The sequence below is a fragment of the Balaenoptera ricei genome, chromosome X, assembly GCF_028023285.1.
Source record: "Balaenoptera ricei isolate mBalRic1 chromosome X, mBalRic1.hap2, whole genome shotgun sequence".
Lineage (NCBI taxonomy): Eukaryota > Metazoa > Chordata > Mammalia > Artiodactyla > Balaenopteridae > Balaenoptera > Balaenoptera ricei.
In genome coordinates, this window is record NC_082660.1 from 111,114,875 (window position 1) to 111,133,944 (window position 19,070).

The 19,070-nt window shown below is 40.6% G+C and overlaps 1 protein-coding gene across 3 annotated transcripts in view; it reads right to left on the reverse strand.

Annotated features, from left to right (window-relative positions):
• Nucleotides 1–19,070, reverse strand: part of TENM1 (teneurin transmembrane protein 1) — a 557,972-nt gene that overhangs the window by 120,061 nt on the left and 418,841 nt on the right. For all 3 annotated transcript variants that reach the window (XM_059911842.1, XM_059911841.1, XM_059911840.1), the window contains exon 18: nt 14,407–14,674. In XM_059911842.1, the coding sequence (XP_059767825.1) occupies nt 14,407–14,674 (268 nt within the window). The remainder of the gene's footprint in view (nt 1–14,406; nt 14,675–19,070) is intronic.

Below are 19,070 nucleotides of genomic sequence, written 5' to 3' on the forward strand. Positions count from 1 at the left end.
GACTTTGGTTTCTAACCAATGGTACATCACCCAACATTTGGCTCCAACCCTTATGAAGCACGGATGTCGTGCATTAAACTGGGAACCCCTGTATGCCGCTAAAATGGGAAGTGCAGAATGTGGTAACTTGGGTGCCTCTGCTCCACTGAAATATGTAGAACTCAAGCATACCAAGTCCCAACCATTTTCTCAGTTGGTAAATCTGCTTACCTGTTGGAACCCCAGAGTTCTGATTCTTGAATTTAAAATGCTTTGTGTCCTCATAATGTTCTAAGCCTGAGAGTATTGGCTCATTACACTGCAGACCCCAAAGCTGCTTTTCCCCCTTTCTGGCAGCTTAAAATATCCCTAGCTGGTCATGTGCCATTGCTTTCGAGTACCTGCCTCTACCTGACTCTTCAGATGCCCCTGGAGAACTCATTTCTTTTTTTGTCATCTGGTTATGAAAACTGGTAATGAAAATGTGTGCTTAAACAATGCCAGCACAATAGGTCCTAAGAGGAAAAATTCAAGCAGACTAGTTTTGGATTTGGGCATTAGGTGAAGAGAAAAGATGGTAATTTTAGTCCAACTGATTTATGTGTGCATGTGCATGTGTGTGTGCAAGCACATGCACAGATAAGCCAAAAAGTCCTTATGATTGTGAATATACAACTCGTTACCTTTGGGGGTCATCTGTGGCCAATTTTAAACCACAGGCTGACTTCTCTTTGTTCCCCCTCCATCAAAGCTTTAATAGGGATCAGGACCATCTTCACGGGTGTGTGACTTAACGCAGTCACACAGGGGCCCATGCTTAGAAGGGCCCCATACTTGGTTTAATGTTCTCCTGTCACTGTCTTGAAATCCTTAATACATTTTTAACAAGAGGCTGGGTATTTTCATTTAACACTGGGCCCTGCAAATTATGTAGCTGGTCCTGATGGGGATGCCCTTCTACCCTGCCATCAGCTGGTGAAGACTCTTGGAATGCAAACTCATTTTAGTATTAGCCCTAACCAAGCACTATTAGCAAGGGAGATCAATAGGGAGCAGGAAAGACTAATCATACAGTGGAAATGATTTCTAAAGGGAAATTAGTTTGGGATCATCTGGTTCAATGCTGTTCTCTATTAAGATGGATAGAAACACAGAATTTCAGTGGTGAAGAGGATCTCAAAGGTAATCTAGTTCAGGTTACACGTGTGGCACAAATCATCGCTGTCTACAATCTCCTTGATATCTTATCATGTCCCCAGTGCTTTGCTAAAACAACTCTGGTATAGTGGAAATAACTGGTTTCAGACCTAGAGTCAGAAAAGACTTCAATTCTTGGGTCTGCCATTAACTAGCTGTGTGGTTGCAGGCATGTTATTCTCCATCTCTGGGAGTCTGTTCTTCATTGGTAACAAAGGAGGGGGGGAGAGGATGGACTAGAATTGGTGGTTCTTAGACCCTTTTGGGTCAGGGAACCTTTTGTTATGAATGTGATAAAAGTTATGGATCTTCCTCCTAGAAAAACGCATATGCACACAAAATTTTTTATATAATTCTAGGGGGTTCACTGATCTCCTGCAATCTAAATAAAGGTCTCAGATCAAAGACTGCTGTACTAGATAATTCTTATAGTCCCCCTTTAGCATTTCACTCTATGATTCTAAAGTGCATTCTTTCAAGATTGTATTTGATCAGTTCAAGTTGGGGAATCAAACCCAAAAGCCAAAGAGAGCACTGTATCTCATGTTGGAAAAATCAGGGGGTGAGAAAGCACACTTAGGGCCATGTTGGTGTGAAGAATAACACAGTTTCTGCTTCTCTTGCCAACACTTAAAAGTCTTGATTAATAAATAATCACAACGATAATGATTACAAGTTCCCTTAAAGCCACATCTCCTTCCCTGCTATTGTCAGGATCTGCCTCTTATACATTTTAAGCCTGATGTGCTCCCCTAGAATCTCTTCTCCGGAAGGTGATTGTGCAGTTTTGCAAATAAGCAGTGTGCCCTGGTGACCTCTGATGGTGGTTTGGAGCCTGCTTTTTCCCTCTCAGGAACAAAGATCCTCCCACCTCTGTGGCAGGAAATGCTTATATAAAGTATCCTCAGTGCAATGGTAATGAGACATCCTCTTCACCTCCTCATGTCTGGATTGCTCTCTAGCCCACAACAAAAAAGTGCACTGGCTGCAAACCCCACAATTATATTATCTTTTCCCCTAGTCATAGCAAATAGCAACAAGGCGGCCACTTAATAAGTTCCCTCTAATTTTTATTAGATTTACTTTCTCCTGAGAAAGCTCTATGAGCTAATAAAGTTATGATTTATACTTAAGACTTGTCCAAAATTCCAACTGACTTTAATGAGAATGGCTGTGTGTCGGGGTATTTTTGTACATGGCTCCTTGCTCAGAGTAACAAGGCAAGGTTTCTTCCTGACAGCAGCCGCTTTAACAGAATCCTGGAACTTGCAGTCGGTGCATGAGAAGGCAGACGTTTCACCCCACGGAGTTGAGCTGCTCTCCAAATGCACGAGGAACTGGCAAATACAGTAGCAACCAATCCTAGACTTCCTCTCACGGAAGCAGACTGTAACGCACTGAACGCCTACTCTTTTTCATATAATTAAATATGGGGGATAAAAGGGCTACTCAGGGGCTGGCACTGAACAGGCTGAGCCCCGACATTACACTCTGCCTGGTACTGTGACAGCTGGGTCTCAGTTAAATAAGCAGAGTGGACCCACTACCACTTCCCAGGTGGCCTGGTGCCTATCACATCTGATCATCAACACAGCATGGTGTAGACAAAGGATTCGGCCTCTGGCATTCTGGAGTGGGGCCTGGGAAGAACAGTGTAATAGGAAGGAAAGAATAATTATTCATCAACATTTCAGAGGCGCTATGGAGGATAGACCAGTCTGGCAGTGAGTGAAGATAGGTGGGGAAGGGGGGGGGTCCCAGGCTATACTTCCCAGGGGCTGGTACAGTGGTCCCATGCTGGTGTGTACATATTGGGAAGGCATTTGAGAAAGAGCCATTAATATGGCAGAATACTTTCTCGGAACCATGTGACTGCCTCTCTTGTGACACCCTTAATTCCGTCTGGATTTCTGTCTTCCCATATTCTCTCCCTCACCTTGACACAGAGATATTAATGGGATGTTCCTTAACCAAGAGTCACTGATTGTCAAGATAGCCTTGCTACTTTTGTAGAGGACGCCGTTCTCTGGTCACAGGATTTGCACCTGACTTCACTGTTAGTCATCTTGCAACAACACTGGCTTATAAAGAAGACTTTATTCTACTGGCTTATAAAGAAAGACTGCAGCTTGCTCCCCCAAAGCCATTTGACATTAGAAAAATAGTAACTGGACTGCACTCTACTTATCAGAGCGGCAGCATTAGTGTGATGCGGGGACTGCAAGAAGGCGGAGGGCCACAGTGCTCCTGACACCCGATTTAGTGACTGTGACATTCACCTATAAGGGCTGCGATAGGAGACGGACATTAAATAGCCAAGGTAAAGATGCCATGCAATGAAGCTGATGTGCAAAATATGACAAGATTAAGCAGATGATTTTCAACAGCTTCAGGCTAAGGCTTCAGAATTCATAATGGTTGCATTTATGAAGGCAATATATAATTAAAAGTAGTCTGATAGTCAGTGTGAGAAATTTATGTTACCTTCATGAACTCAAGGAACATCTAAAAATAATTTCATCACATTTAACAGGTAAGTAACAACAAGATCGAAACCTTCTTATCGAAAAGAAATCAATAGAACAAGAAATATTTCCCATTCTTTTAAAATAGTAGATTAACATAAAACAACAACAATAAAAGACGAGAGGCCTAACAAACCAAATGAAGGCCACGGCCACAATAGACAAAAACTACAGATAAAATGCTATCTACTGAGAACGGGTACCTGCTCCCAGAATGACTTCTACTTTCTCCTATTCTCTAGTGATTTCTCATAGGATAGGATAACCCCAGAGACTCCTCAATTTGACACACTGCCCAGTGGCCTGAAATGCTTTGTTTATCTATTATTCCTGGCTTACTAAGAGTGTCAGAATCAGGTGATGAATTTTTACCAAGTGCCTTTTCAGTACTTATGGAGATATTCACATAGTTTTCTCCTTTAATCTATTGAGGTGGTAAATTATAGCAATACATTTCCTAACGCTGAACCATCTTTGAGGTCCTAAAATACACTCTACGGTACTTGGTTATGATGTATTATCTTTTTAATGAGTCACTGGATTTGATTTGGTAATATTTTACTTAGGATCTGCACCTTACCAGTTTACAAAAATAACCCTACCAGTTTAAACATCATAGTGCTAAAAGCGACACAGTAGTTGAATGAAGAGAAAATACAGGTAGAAAAGGTAAAAAGCACCCAGGAGTGAGGTAGCCACAGAGCGCTTCGGCCAAGAGGTCCTGTACACTGACAACTTACCTTATGAATTTTTTTTTTTTCGGGCTGCTTTGTCCGAGCCTAGCTGCATAAAAGCGAACCCGGAACCCAGATGACCTGTGTACCACAGAAGGCAGGGTGAACAAATTCACGATATTTAATGAGTACCTCCTGTTGTCAGGCACTGGGGATGTGAGAACGAACAAGACGGAACAAGACAGCACTCCCCCCGGTGGAGCTCACGTTGCTCACATTCTAGTGAGAGGAACAAATATGAAACAAGACAACACACACACACACAAATCATGATAACTGCTGTGGTGGGAAAGTACAGCGTATTATGAGACAGTGTAACAAGGGAATTTAAGTTGGAATGGGAAGACAAGGGAAAGCCTCTTCATGTAGAAGGGGTTTACCTCATGAAGAACAGGGAAGAACATTCTTTCTAGGCAGAGAGCGTGGCATGTGGGCAAGGCTTTGAGGTTTCATATCTTCGGGAGATTGAAAGAAGGTCAGGGTGGCTAGACAGTCAGTGTCTGGGCAGTGCATCAAAAACAAATGAAGAACAACCCCTTCCCCTTCCCCGCTCCCCCGCCCCTCACCCAGTACGAAAGAAAACAAAAGGTTACTATCTTCTAGCAGTATTTAGGCATTTTTCTTTGGGAGGGGGTTTAGGAAATAGATTCACCTTGAAAATGGACTAGTTATCCTTCGAAACAATGTGATTGATTAAAGGGGATGCAATATTGCAATGGAAAGAAAGGTGCTGGTTATTTAATGACTCAGCAAACCTTCGCTGAGCAGTTCTATGTGCCAGGCAGGTGATTTGCTAAGCACTGAAGATACAGTGGCTATTACACAGGGCAGGATAAGTCGTCATGTCAGAGAGGCCATACCCTGAAGTGTTACCTGCCTTTTGGAACTTTCATCCATGGCCTCCTTAAAATAATATCACCTTACATTTGCATAACACCTAACAGTTAAATACATTTTTGTGTATATTACCTAATTTGAAGACTCACGCAAGCTCATGAGGAAGATATACTTACTCCCATTTGATACATGAGATAATAGACTCAGAGAGGTGAAGTGACTAGTCCAAGGTCATCTGACTAGTAGTAAATGGCAGAACCAGAGCTCAAACCCAGTCACTTCTTAGCAAGTGCTTTGTACCTCTATGCTAGATCACAGCTATTAAGGGAAAGACCCATGATTCAGAAGTGCTTTAAATAAATAACCTTTTATTTGCTCTGAATTTAAGGTGTAAGGATTGGAAGCTAGGGATAACCTTGAAGTAGAAGCTCCATGTATCCTGGTTGGCCCAAAACAGTATCCAGTTATGCTATTGTTAACAGCATCCTCTTTCACTCTCAAGAGTATCTTGGTCTGAATGACAAATTATATATATGGTCACCTAATCTTGAAGAGATACCGCCATAATGCCCTGAGATGGGTTGGTAGAGGGGACTGGGAGGCAAGAACAGTCATAAATGCTGACTTGGAAAATAAACCATATGGTTTGGTAAATCATTTAATTTTTCTGTCTCTTGACTATATTACCTTGCCAATGGCTTTCAAATTCTTATGCCTGAAAGTCATTTAATTGTGACCCAACACACATGTAAAGATACACACACGTATAAGAGAAAGAAAGTTTTCCAAAACCATACTCTCTTCATAGTTTTACATTCTGATCTATTCTATTCTATTCTATTCTATTCTATTCTATTCTATTCTATTCTATTCTATTCTATTCACTTATGTTCTATTCCATTCCATTCCATTTTATTCCATTAAAAAATATTGATTGACTCACCAAATGGATTTCACAATCTAATACTGGGTGTGACCAGCAGTTTGAAATGGGCACAGACCACTTGCTTACCAGAGTGTCAATCAAGGGCCATTTAAAAACCCTGGTAAGCTCTAGGTACTCTTTGGAGGGCCGATCTCACATTTTATCAGAAATATTAAAATGGATACAACCCACAACCCATATCCAACATTAAACACATTTCATGTGTAAGTGTGAAAATTGAGTTGGAGTTGACAAGCTGACATAATGCTCCATTTTGCAGACATTTATTTAAACGATTTATTAATGTTGATTCCTGGTTTTCTTTGCACATTTTGGTGCCAATAAATTTATTTTTCAGGTTGTGAAGATTTTTGTAGGTCCTTGAAAAACTCATATCCTTGGTGCTGTGCCTATAAAGCTGAATGGATAAAACAGCCCTGCTCTCAGTTAATGATTACGAATTCATGAGTGGAGAGAAATGATGAAAGATTATTATCTCTGCTAGCTTCTTTGACAGAAAGCCACTGGGGCGTTGAATTGGGTACTCAGTAAAGTGGGTTGGTCCATTTAGTGAAGACAGGCAGCAGTAAAAGGCATGCAGAACTCAGGACTGGGAGACCTGAGTTTGAATCCCTGCTCTGGAAAGGTCTTTCGTCAAGTCACTTGTTCTTTCTGAACCTCAGTTTCCCGCTCTGTAACATGAAGCTCATATTCATCGTGCCATACCTATCAGGCAGGAGTGTTATAAGGATTAAAATGAGAAAATGTATGTGAAAGAACTTTGTAAATTGTAAAGCACTACCCATTTATTATCGAAATATTCAGTGGATGCTATTTTTGTGGCTGCCCAGCCTGCTTAGGTTTTACTGAAGGGAAATTTATGAACACTAAAGCGTCGTTCTTGGGGATGTTTTGTGTGCACAAAGCAAACTTAGCTTAGCACCTATTACCATTAATGTTCCCCTGTTTCTCTCTAACACAATTTAGACAGACTCTGTTGCGTCGTGAACCTTTAGGAAGTCTAGTTCTCCCTGAAACACCACTCTTTCTTGCCAAACTACTGTACTAAATAATTATGCAATTGTTGTTGCCAATAACCTTGAAGAAAAATAGAATTGTTTATAGCAGTGCTACTAAAGGCGGATGGCTGATTTCCTGCACTTCCAGGACTCCAAACCACTGCAGTTTAATTTAATTAAAATGAAGACCAGGCAGAATGCATTATTATATATTGATAAGGTATGCGGACACAGGCGGACATAGGGAATTATTTTGACAAAATTCATATAATGGATGCAGATCAGAGCCCCTGAACAAGCCAGTTTGTCAAATTAAATAAGCCGTCTCTAGAATTTTAACAGCACTGTGAACTTAAAAATGATTTTTTTTTACACTGTTTTGCAAGCAGCAGAGTTGGGAAAGAAACTAAATAATATACAATGATTTCCAGACATCATACCTTATTTAGAGCCAGAGAATAAAGTACTAAGGCCAAATTATTTCAAATGCTCACATGGAGTTTTTAGCAGGGGAGTCTTGTCTGTGTATCAGACAACAAAATCTTTAAGCCGGATGAACTAGTGATTGTGGTTTTTGTATCACAACCCTGAGGGAGATTTTATTCTTCTTCCACTTGATCAATATTGTACTTGGATTAATCAATCTTATCAGCTGCCACTGATACTTCTCCAAGGAATTAGTTCACACAACCTCTGTTGGTAATTTATTCACTCTGGTATTATCCCTCTAGTTGCAAAATCTGTGTCATTGTAAAAACTGGTGGGATACCCTAGGATCTCAAGTACTCCTTTTCTCATTTTGCCTGTCTCTCAACAATCTATTCTTCTTTTGTGACACTCTAGCCCTTAGAGATCACACCAATTTCCCACAGCTGAGCCATGGGAGAAACAAGAGTCCCACATTTCACACTAAAAGTGGGCATTTCAACTTAGATATTCACCATCATTTCAAATTCAGCTTGTTTAAATCTGATCTCTTTCTCCATCACCCAGAAATGGGTGGGAGAGGTTCATATTTAACTGGCATGGGAAGGAAGAAGAGTGGGAGACCTTTCAAGCCAGAGTTTTAATCAAAATCCTAGCTATGACTGGGGCTGTAAGAATAGTGGTCAAGGTTTGTTTCCTATTGCTGCTGTAACAAATTATGACAAACTTAAAGGCTTCGAACAAGACAGATTTATCATCTTATAGTTAAGGAGGTCAGAAATCTGAAAAGGGTCTCACTGAGCTAAAATCAAGGGGTCAGTGGGATGAGTTCCTTCTGGAGGCTCCAAGGGAGAATCCATTTCCTTGCCTTTTCCAGCTTCTAGAGGCCACCCACATTCCTTGGTCCTTGGCTCCCTTCTTTTATCCTCAAAGCCAGCAAACCTGCATCTTGCTGTGCCTTTCTTCTATAGCTATATTATCCTCTAACTCTGACCTCCCCTCTGCCTTCCTCTTCCACTTTTAAGGGCCCTTGTGATGACAGTGGGCCCACCCGGACAATCCAGGATAATCATTCCATCTCAAGGTCAGCTGATTGGCATCCCTAACCCCCTTTGTAACCTTAATTATCTTTTGCCATGTAACATAATATATTTACATCTTTGGGAGGTGGTGGCTATTATTCTACCTACCAAAAGCCTATACTAGGATTTCTGAATTTGAAGCAAATCTGAGAAGTGTCATATATAGCACCATTGTTAATATCTGGTGCAAAATTTAGTCTGTTTCTTCTCACATCAGTTAAGTGATTATAAAATATGGCTAGGAGTACAACTAAATGTTTGCTTCTTTGTTTAGATTCAATCATATCTATTAAGGTGTGAATTCAATGGTAACATACTTGATCCCTTTGTCTCCATCCATTTATCACCTGAACTATTTATTGTCTGTTATATTCTTAAGGCACTCACAATCCATCTTCAGAGAAGTAGACTGTCCATCTTCATTCTACCACTCATTCTAATGCTTTACCACTGTCAAGAAAATTCCCTTAGTCTCCGTGGAGATGGAAATGGAGACTAGGTAGTAAATAAAATCCCTTTAACCATGATTAAGTTACCAGGAACACTTCCTACAAGGTAAATAATCCATATTCCATCTTAGGTACCACACCTGAAATTATTTTGGCTGTTTTCCTTGGGATCCTTGCCATTTTTCTTTCTCTACTCTAAAAAAAAAATGTCCCTTAAGCACACATAAAACACCACGAGGAACATTTTTTCCCTCTCCCTTGGATATTTCTGAGTGGGTCAATTGTCTCTTGCTTTTATTACTGTTACTAGCCTTAAAAAGGAAACAACAATATATATTTCAGCATTTTAATTAAGGCCATGTTTATAGTCAGAATGCTGGAGCAAGTTTTGACCAGGAACATAACTGTAGAAATAGGAAGTAAAACAACATCCATAGGCAAACAATACAGACGAAGCCTTCATCACTGGTGTGTATACTAGAACATCTTTGCTTTTCTTTGTGTTTTAGTTGTTTATTCAATCATCCATGGACATATCAGAAACTAAGTCATTAAGAGTGCTTAACTACAGCAAGGAGGAAAATTTTAGAATCTTCAGCACTGGGAGTATTTAAAAGGAAGATGTATAACACATTTTTATGCATAAAGTGAGATTGATAAAATAGTGCAGTCGCTGTGGAAAACAGTTTGGCCACTCTTCAACAAGTCAAACAGAATTACCATATGACCCAACAATTCTACTCCTAGGTATATTCCCTAAAGAACTGAAAACAGGTATTCAGACAAATACTTGTATGCAAATGTTAATAGCAGCATTATTCACAATAGCCAAAAGGTGGAAACAACCCATAAGTCCACCAGTTGATGAATGGACAAACGAAATGTGGTATATCTGTGCAATGGAATATTATTCAGTCATAAAAAGGAATGAAGGACTGACACCTGCAATGACATGGATGAACTTTGGAAACATTATGTCAGCTGAAAGAAGTCAGATACAAAAGACCAAATATTATATGATTGCATTTGTCTGAAATATCCAGAAAAGGTAAATCCATAGAGACTGAAAGGAGATTGGTGGTTGCCAGGGCCTGGAGGGGAGGGAGGAGTGACTAGTGACTGCTAGTGTCTATAGGGCTACTTTGTGGGGTGATGATGAAAATGTTCTGGAATTAGATGTTGGTGATGGTTGTACAACATTATGATAATACTAAAACCCACTGAATGGTACACTTTAAATGGGTGAACTTTATGGTATGTGAATTATATCTCAATAAAGCTATTACTTTTTTAAAAAAGTCAGGCTGATCATGCAGCTCAATAACAAAAAAACAAACAACCCAATCCAAAAATGGGCAGAAGACCTAAATAGACATTTCTCCAAAGAAGATATACAGATGGCCAACAGACAGACACATGAAAGAATGCTCAACATCATTAATCATTAGAGAAATGCAAATCAAAACTACAATGAGGTATCATCTCACACCAGTCAGAATGGCCATCATCAAAAAATCTAGAAACAATAAATGCTGGAGAGGGTGTGGAGGAAAGGGAACCCTCTTGCACTGTTGGTGGGAATGTAAAGTGATACAGCCACTATGGAGAACAGTATGGAGGTTCCTTAAAAAACTACAAATAGAACTACCATACGACCCAGCAATCCCCCTACTGGGCATATACCCTGAGAAAACCATAATTCAAAAAGAGTCATGTACCACAATGTTCATTGCAGCACTGTTTACAATAGCCAGGACATGGAAGCAACCTAAGTGTCCATCTCGGATGAATGGATAAAGAAGATGTGGCACATATATACAATGGAATATTACTCAGCCATAAAAAGAAATGAAATGGAGGTATTTGTAATGAGGTGGATGGAGTTAGAGTCTGTCATACAGAGTGAAGTAAGTCAGAAAGAGAAAAACAAATACAGTATGCTAACACATATATATGGAATCTAAGGGAAAAAAAAAGGTCATGAAGAACCTAGTGGCAAGACGGGAATAAAGACACAGACCTACTAGAGAATGGACTTGAGGATATGGGGAGGGGGAGGGGTGAGATGTGACAGGGTGAGAGAGTGGCACGGACATATATACACTACCAAATGTAAAATAGCTAGCTAGTGGGAAGCAGCCACATAGCACAGGGAGATCAGCTCGGTGCTTTGTGACCGCCTGGGGGGGGTGGGATGGGGAGGGTGGGAGGGAGGGAGATGCGGGAGGGAGGAGATATGGGAACGTGTGTATATGTGAAGCTGATTCACTTTGTTATAAAGCAGAAACTAACACACCATTGTGAAGCAATTATACTTCAATAAAGATGTTTAAAAAAAATAATAAATAAATTAAAAAAAAAAAAAAAAAAGTCAGGCTGAGTTGCATTTATGTGAACCCTAGCAAGAAATGACTGCTAGACACTGTCTTGGTCAGCTCTTCATCAGAGTACTGGGTAAATTGCTAAGTGTCACAACTTAAGAAAAAAGTAAAAATATAAAACCAAAAAAAACCCCCAAATCTCACAACTTGGCAAGGGTTCTGAGGAAAGCCATGAAGAATTGGAAAACAAAGCCCTATGGAGAAAAGTTAGAGGAATTTTAGATTATTCTAGTGAAGCAGAGGCTTTAGGACAACATCCTGGAGAGGGCAATATGAGGCTTTGAGTAGGCATCAGCCAAGCTGTGATATTTGACTCCCAGCAGGAGTCAGATATCACACTCAGAAGTGTTCACAGCAAAGAGTTGTATAAAGGGACTATTTAAAGAGGCATGAGCAGGGTGAAGGGAATCAACAAGGGTCGTGACCCACCCAGGGACTGGCAACACTGGGAAGCTGTCTGGGCTTGCAGAGAGGGAAGGAGTGATACAGGAGACCAGAGAGAGCTTGGGGATTTGGAGGAGGGGCTACTCAACAGGAGCTGCCATCTTCCAGTGTAGTCACTGCCAGAACTGCAGTGAAGCAGGGAGAGGGATAAATACCCTGACCTCTCTCTCCTTCCACCCTGCTGTCTCCTGATGGTGCCATCCATTGACCAAATCAAGAGGGAAGCCAGAGAGCAAAGGAGTCCAGTCAATGTGGTCCATAGAAACCAGTCTTTCAAAGCACAGAGAAGGTCACAGAAGAGACTGTGTGTGTGTGTGTGTGTGTGTGTGTGTGTGTGTGTGTGTGTGCGCGTCTGGGAGGGCAAATGGAGAATAATTAACACAGTACCTACCTGTTAAGCCCACAGCTCCCTTATTAGAGAAGCTGAGGCAACAAACACCTGCATAGGCGCCATGCTTTATACTTTGTGATTCCAATATGCTGACCGTAGCAAAATTGAAAAAACCGTACCAGCAACCAGCACTCACTCACCTCATTTAATCCTCATAGCATAATAACCTGTAACATTCTCTTTATGATACCCATTTAATAGATGGAAAAACTGTGGCATTTGGAGATTAAGTAATTTACCCAGTGTTGCATAGCTAGTAAGTAGAGAAGGGATGATTTGAACTCAGGGAGGGAGTCTGGCTCCAGAGTTGTTCTCTTCATCACTACACTCACTGGACTAGGGATTGGGCAGGACTCCACAGGCTGGCCAGCGACCTCATTGGCAGTTAGCCTGAAGGTAGAGCTCTGCCCTCGGATGTTCTCTACTGCATGGTGATTGGCTGACAAAACCCAATATTGTAAGAGAGATCTGAATGCAAGATACAGAGCAAGACACCAGATCATGGAGTTGGTAAGAGCCGAGAGAAAAAGAGGGTAGTTAGTACAACAGGAGAAGTGATGAGCTCCGTCATCAGTATGGCTGGGTCACCATGGCGGGAAGCAGTGGACTCTTGCTGCAGAGGGGACCACTAGAGCTGTTGCTCAGCTGATAGAGCAGATGCTGATCTTCTAGGACTACAGTGTATCCCGAGCCAGGCTGCAATTTGATGAGGCCCACCTTTAAGGCTGCTGATGCCTTTTCTTGTTCTTTCCTTACTTTCCCCTGTGTCGTTACAATAATTCCTCACTAACTGAGGAAATGTGAACCACTCCATGGTCCTTGCATTCTAATAAAGGCCAACAGAGATGAGTTGATTATTTAAATATATGAGGGTCTCTTGGGCAAAGAAGAGTCACCAGTCTTTTTTTTTTTTTTTCTCCTCCCTATGCTTCCCTCTGGAAAGAAAGAGAGGAACTTGACACACTGTAGTCTAAGAAATATAGGTCAGTTATATGCGAATTGTACCATGATAGACACTTCCAAGGGAGACTATGAAAAGATCTCCTCTGGAGAACTTTAAAAATAGTCTTCTCATCTGTCCAAGGGTGGTTTCCATGAGCTACTGCCTGAAGGCACAAGAGTCAATGGCCCCCAACTGTGGTTCCGAAGACCTGTCAGGTCTCTTAGGAAGTTTTCACTGTCTTCTACAGACTGAGAGAAATAAAGACATCGGTGTCTGTCTGCCTATCTGTCTGTCTCTCAGCATCAGTATTAGATTGCTTACTATCATTTCTTAAGACAGACTATTCCTTTTTTTGATGTTAAGGTATTCCTCCTTGATGAAATTATGGTAGTGGTAGGCAATAGTAGATTGTAGGGGCTTTTTTTTTTCCTTTAAAAAATATTCTTACTTGACAAAATAAAAAGTTGGCAAATCTGTCTCAGTCTCATTTTCAAAACATGCCATTTGTCTGAAGGAATTAAATATCTGAAGACCACAGACCCCCAAGGACCTCTTAAGGTCCCCGCTATTTGTAAGATTCTAGGTTTTAAAGTCAAAAGGACTAGGAAGGCAGGATGATTTTTTATTTAACCTACCACAGTAACAAGTTAATGAAGTCTAACTATCTAGACATAAAAGATAGCACGTGGAGATGCCTGTAAGTTAAAATTTTGTATTTTCTAAGTGGAAATGACAGTCTAAATGTCAAATATGAAAACATGGCCTGAAGAACACCACACCAAAGGTCACAGTTAGAAGGCAACATTCAGCTTTGGAGACAGTTACAAGTCAGATATTGTGTGATTCCACTGGTATGCAGTCATCATGAAAGAGGAACTAAAATCGTTTTGAAGCAAAAATGTGTCAAAAGGGAACTCTAAACAGGCCCAAAGGGAGTGTTTAAATGAAAAAGTGCCTTAGATCCCTCAAATAGAAGAAAATCCATAATTATTCCAAATACAAATTAATATGCAGCTAGTACTTTCTGTTTTGTGAACACAACACTGCTATTTACACAGAATTATTTCAACATACCCAAAGCCTCTGCCAGGCCCCAAACCTTCTGTCCATAGATGTCGGTCTTGTTCCAAGCAAATGTGTAGACAAGATTAATTGCAGCAGGAAACCACTTCTGTGTGAGTCGCCCTTCCACAGCTACTGTGAGGTGTACTTTTATCATCCCCACGGGAATGGTTGAATGTGTTAAAAGGATCCGTAGCAGGGTTTTATACCCGGGGGTGCGGCTGCTTAGGTAACTCAGCCTCACAAAGCTGGAAGGAATGGGGATCTCCTCCTGTACAACCTGAAAGAAAAAAAGTCACATGGGTTCTTACCAGTGGTCACAGGTAGGCAAGGATACTGCATGCTTTTGTCTTAGAAACATGCCAAAGGAGAGAGCTTAAAGGGATTATGGATGTCAAGGCGTTTGGTCTAGAATCTATGTGAGGCTACATGACCATAGGTTTCGAATTTTGCACCAAATCTGCATGCGGACAAGACGTCCAGCCTATCCTGAGGATTGCTTTCCTTTTTTTCCTGCCAGGAAAGACTGTGAAAATAACAATTTTGGTTTTTCAACAATGTTCCAAAAATTGCTTTGTAGGAGTTGGAGAAGATCACACTGCTGAATGTCAAGGATTTCAGTGCTATGGGTTCCATTAAAGGTTTTTTCTTATATATTCAGACACAAAAGCTTGTTCGATGTGTTAAGTTATATATCACAAACCACTGTTGTAGCTTTTATTCAGGTTAGGCTCTCTAAGAGGAAGGACTCTGGAAGCAGGCCCAGCAAGTGATATTTTATGACAGAGATTATGGTGTCCCTAGAACTAATCTTTCCTGATGCCATCAAACTTGCCTTCTTTGGAGCTTTGCAATGACCCCGAGGGCCAACTTTTTAATCAAATTTTGCTTGCATATTTCTCTGTGTTTGGATGTATCAATAGCTAGGACAAGTTTTTCCAAGCTGGCACCTGTGACTGAAAAGCAAATAACTCCCATTAACTCCTCTGCAAATCTTTTACAAACGTTGGTCCCAGAGTGAAAATAACTCCTGGCTTCCTTAATTAATTACTATTACTTATTTGTTTATTAGCATGGATGGAGTTAACCAAAAGTGGTCACTAAAACTACATCTTACATTCTGTGACTTTCAACTTTCCAAATACAGCTGAAGAAAGAGCCCATCCTATTTAACACATTTAAGGGGACGTGGATAGTGTGGATATGTTTGTGCCCTTATTCATTTTTATCTCAGAACATTGTCCCGTCTTCCTTTTCCAAACTGGTGCACATAGTAGAACTGATTGTTAAACACACTCTATCTCATATTGTCCAGGATTTCTAGCCATTCTTTTCTTTCTGAGGGCACAAATCCCTTTTGTCTATTCTTTGCCCAGTTTTCCTTCCTCTACATTATCTACTTGATACCAAAGCTGTCCACTGGCTCTATCTTCTTAGATGGTGGCAGAAGTACAATAGTGAAGGATAGCATGACACTCACCACCTTGGTATTTCATTTCCCTAAGGAATCATGCAATCCTAGAGCAGTTTGAAAACTTGTGTTGAAAGAGATCCATGCTTCCTAATATCTGTGAAAGGATTGGTGTACCAGCCCAATGTACTCATTAAATACTATCTAGTTTTTTCTTCCCTTCTTCAGGAAAAGAACGGAAAAGACAGGAGTGGCAACTCTCCAGACTCCTTTTTGTGGAGAGTACTATTTTTTGTGAGCCTTTCTCAAGTGGTATCCTCTGGGCAGTGCTAACAGCTGGTGGGGATGTTGTGATGGAAGAAAAACCAATTCAATCTTTGACTGTTCATTTACCTCTTCTTAAGTATACTTGAATCCTGGATCTGTCTGATTTATGAGTCCATTTTGGTGGACATTAAACTATCATTAAAATATTAAAATTAAAGTACCATTAAAATGTTTCTATAACATAGTGAGAACATTGTACTATGGATACCTGAATGACTTAGTCTCTGTTATTTTTTCTTTTGCCCTACCCAGGTACGTGGGGAGTTTCTTGCCTTTTGGGAGGTCTGAGGTCTTCTGCCAGCGTTCAGTAGGTGTTCTGTAGGAGTTGTTCCACGTGTAGATGTATTTCTGATATATTTGTGGGGAGGAAGGTGATCTCCACGTCTTACTCTTCCGCCATCTTGAAGCTCCTCCTATAAAACTCTATCTTTTCTGTCCCCTGTGGGACCTCAACAACTTGATAGTTTCCAGCTCCCCCGAGATTTCTCTTGATTGAGTGCTTTTTCAGTACACCATGACCCCAGCCGCGCACAGAGGTGCTTGCCGAGCCTGGGCCGGGTCCCGGTGCCTGGGCTCGCCCGGCCTCTATGTGGCCACAAACTGCGAAGCGGGCTCTAGCTCGCTGCCGCTTCCACCGTCCACGAGGGTGCGGCCGCATCTGATCTGCTGGGCTGGGGCGCAGCCAGGAAGTGGCAGCCCAGGATCAGATGGCTTCACAGGTGAATTCCATCAAACATTTAGAGAAGAGCTAACACCTATCCTTCTCAAACCCTTCCAAAATATAGCAGAGGGAGGAACACTCCCCAACTCATTCTACGAGGCCACCATCACCCTGACACCAAAACCAAATAAAGATGCCACAAAGAAAGAAAACTACAGGCCAATATCACTGATGAACACAGATGCAAAAAACCTCAACAAAATACTAGCAAACATAATCCAACAGCACATTAAAAGGATCATATACCATGATCAAGTGGGGTTTATCTCAGGAATGCAAGGATTGTTCAATATACGCAAATCAACCACTGTGATACACCATATTAACAAACTGAAGGAGAAAAACCATATGATCATCTCAATAGATGCAGAGAAAGCTTTCGACAAAATTCAACACCCATTTATGATAAAAACCCTCCAGAAAGTAGGCATAGAGGGAACTTTCCTCAACATAATAAAGGGCAAATATGACAGACCCACAGCCAACATTGTCCTCAATGGTGAAAAATTGAAACAATTTCCACTAAGATCAGGAACAAGACAAGGTTGCCCACTCTCACCACTATTGTTCAACATAGTTTTGGAAGTTTTAGCCACAGCAGTCAGAGAAGAAAAAGAAATAAAAGGAATCCAAATTGGAAAAGAAGAAGTAAAGCTGTCACTGTTTGCAGGTGACATGATACTATACATAGAGAATCCTAAAGATGCTACCAGAAAACTACTAGAGCTAATCAATGAATTTGGTGAAGTAGCAGGATACAAAATTAATGCACAGAATTCTTTTGCATTCTTATACACTAATGATGAGAAATCTGAAAGTGAAATTAAGAAAACACTCCCATTTACCATTGCAACAAAAAGAATAAAATACCTAGGAATAAACCTACCTAAGGAGACAAAAGATCTGTATGCAGACAACTATAAGACACTGATGAAAGAAATTAAAGATGATACAAATAAATGGAGAGGTATACCATGTTCTTGGATTGGAAGAATCAACATTTTGAAAATGACTATACTACCCAAAGCAATCTACAGATTCAGTGCAATCCCTATCAAACTACCAATGGCATTTTTCACAGAACTAGAATAAAAAATTTCACAATTTGTATGGAAACATAAAAGACCCCGAATAGCCAAAGCAATCTTGAGAAAGAAAAACGGAGCTGGAGGAATCAGGCTCCCTGACTTCAGACTATACTACAAAGCTACAGTAATCAAGACAGTATGGTACTGGCACAAAAACAGAAATAGAGATCAATGGAACAGGATAGAAAGCCCAGAGATAAACCCATGCACATATGGTCACCTTATCTTTGATAAAGGAGGCAAGCATATACAGTGGAGAAAAGAAAGCCTCTTCAATAAGTGATGCTGTGAAAAGTGGACAGCTACATGTAAAAGAATGAAATTAGAACACTCCCTAACACCGTACACAAAAATAAACTCAAAATGGATCAAAGAGCTAAATGTAAGGCCAGACACTATCAAACTCTTAGAGGAAAACATAGGCAGAACCCTCTATGACATAAATCACAGCAAGATCCTTTTTGACCCACCTCCTAGAGAAATGGAAATAAAAGCAAAAATAAACAAATGGGACCTAATGGAACTTAAAAGCTTTTGCACAGCAAAGGAGACCATAAACAAGACGAAAAGACAACCCTCAGAATGGGAGAAAATATTTGCAAATGAAGCAACTGACAAAGGATTAATCTCCAAGATTTACAAGCAGCTCATGCAGCTCAATATCAAAAATAAAAAAACAACCCAATCCAAAAATGGGCAGAAGACCTAAATAGACATTTCTCCAAAGAAGATATACAGATTGCCAACAAACACATGAAAGAATGCTCAACATCATTAATCATTAGAGAAAAGCAAATCAAAACCACAATGAGATTATCATCTCACACCGGTCAGAATGGCCATCATCAAAAAATCTACAAACAATAAATGCCGGAGAGGGTGTGGAGAAAAGGGAACCCTCTTGCACTGTTGGTGGCAATGTAAATTGATACAGCCACTATGAAGAACAGTATGGAGGTTCTTTAAAAAACTAAAAATAGAACTACCATACGACCCAGCAATCCCACTACTGGGCATATACCCTGAGAAAACCATAATTCAAAAAGAGTCATGCACCAAAATGTTCATTGCAGTTCTATTTACAATAGCCAGGACATGGAAGCAACCTAAGTGTCCATCAACAGATGAA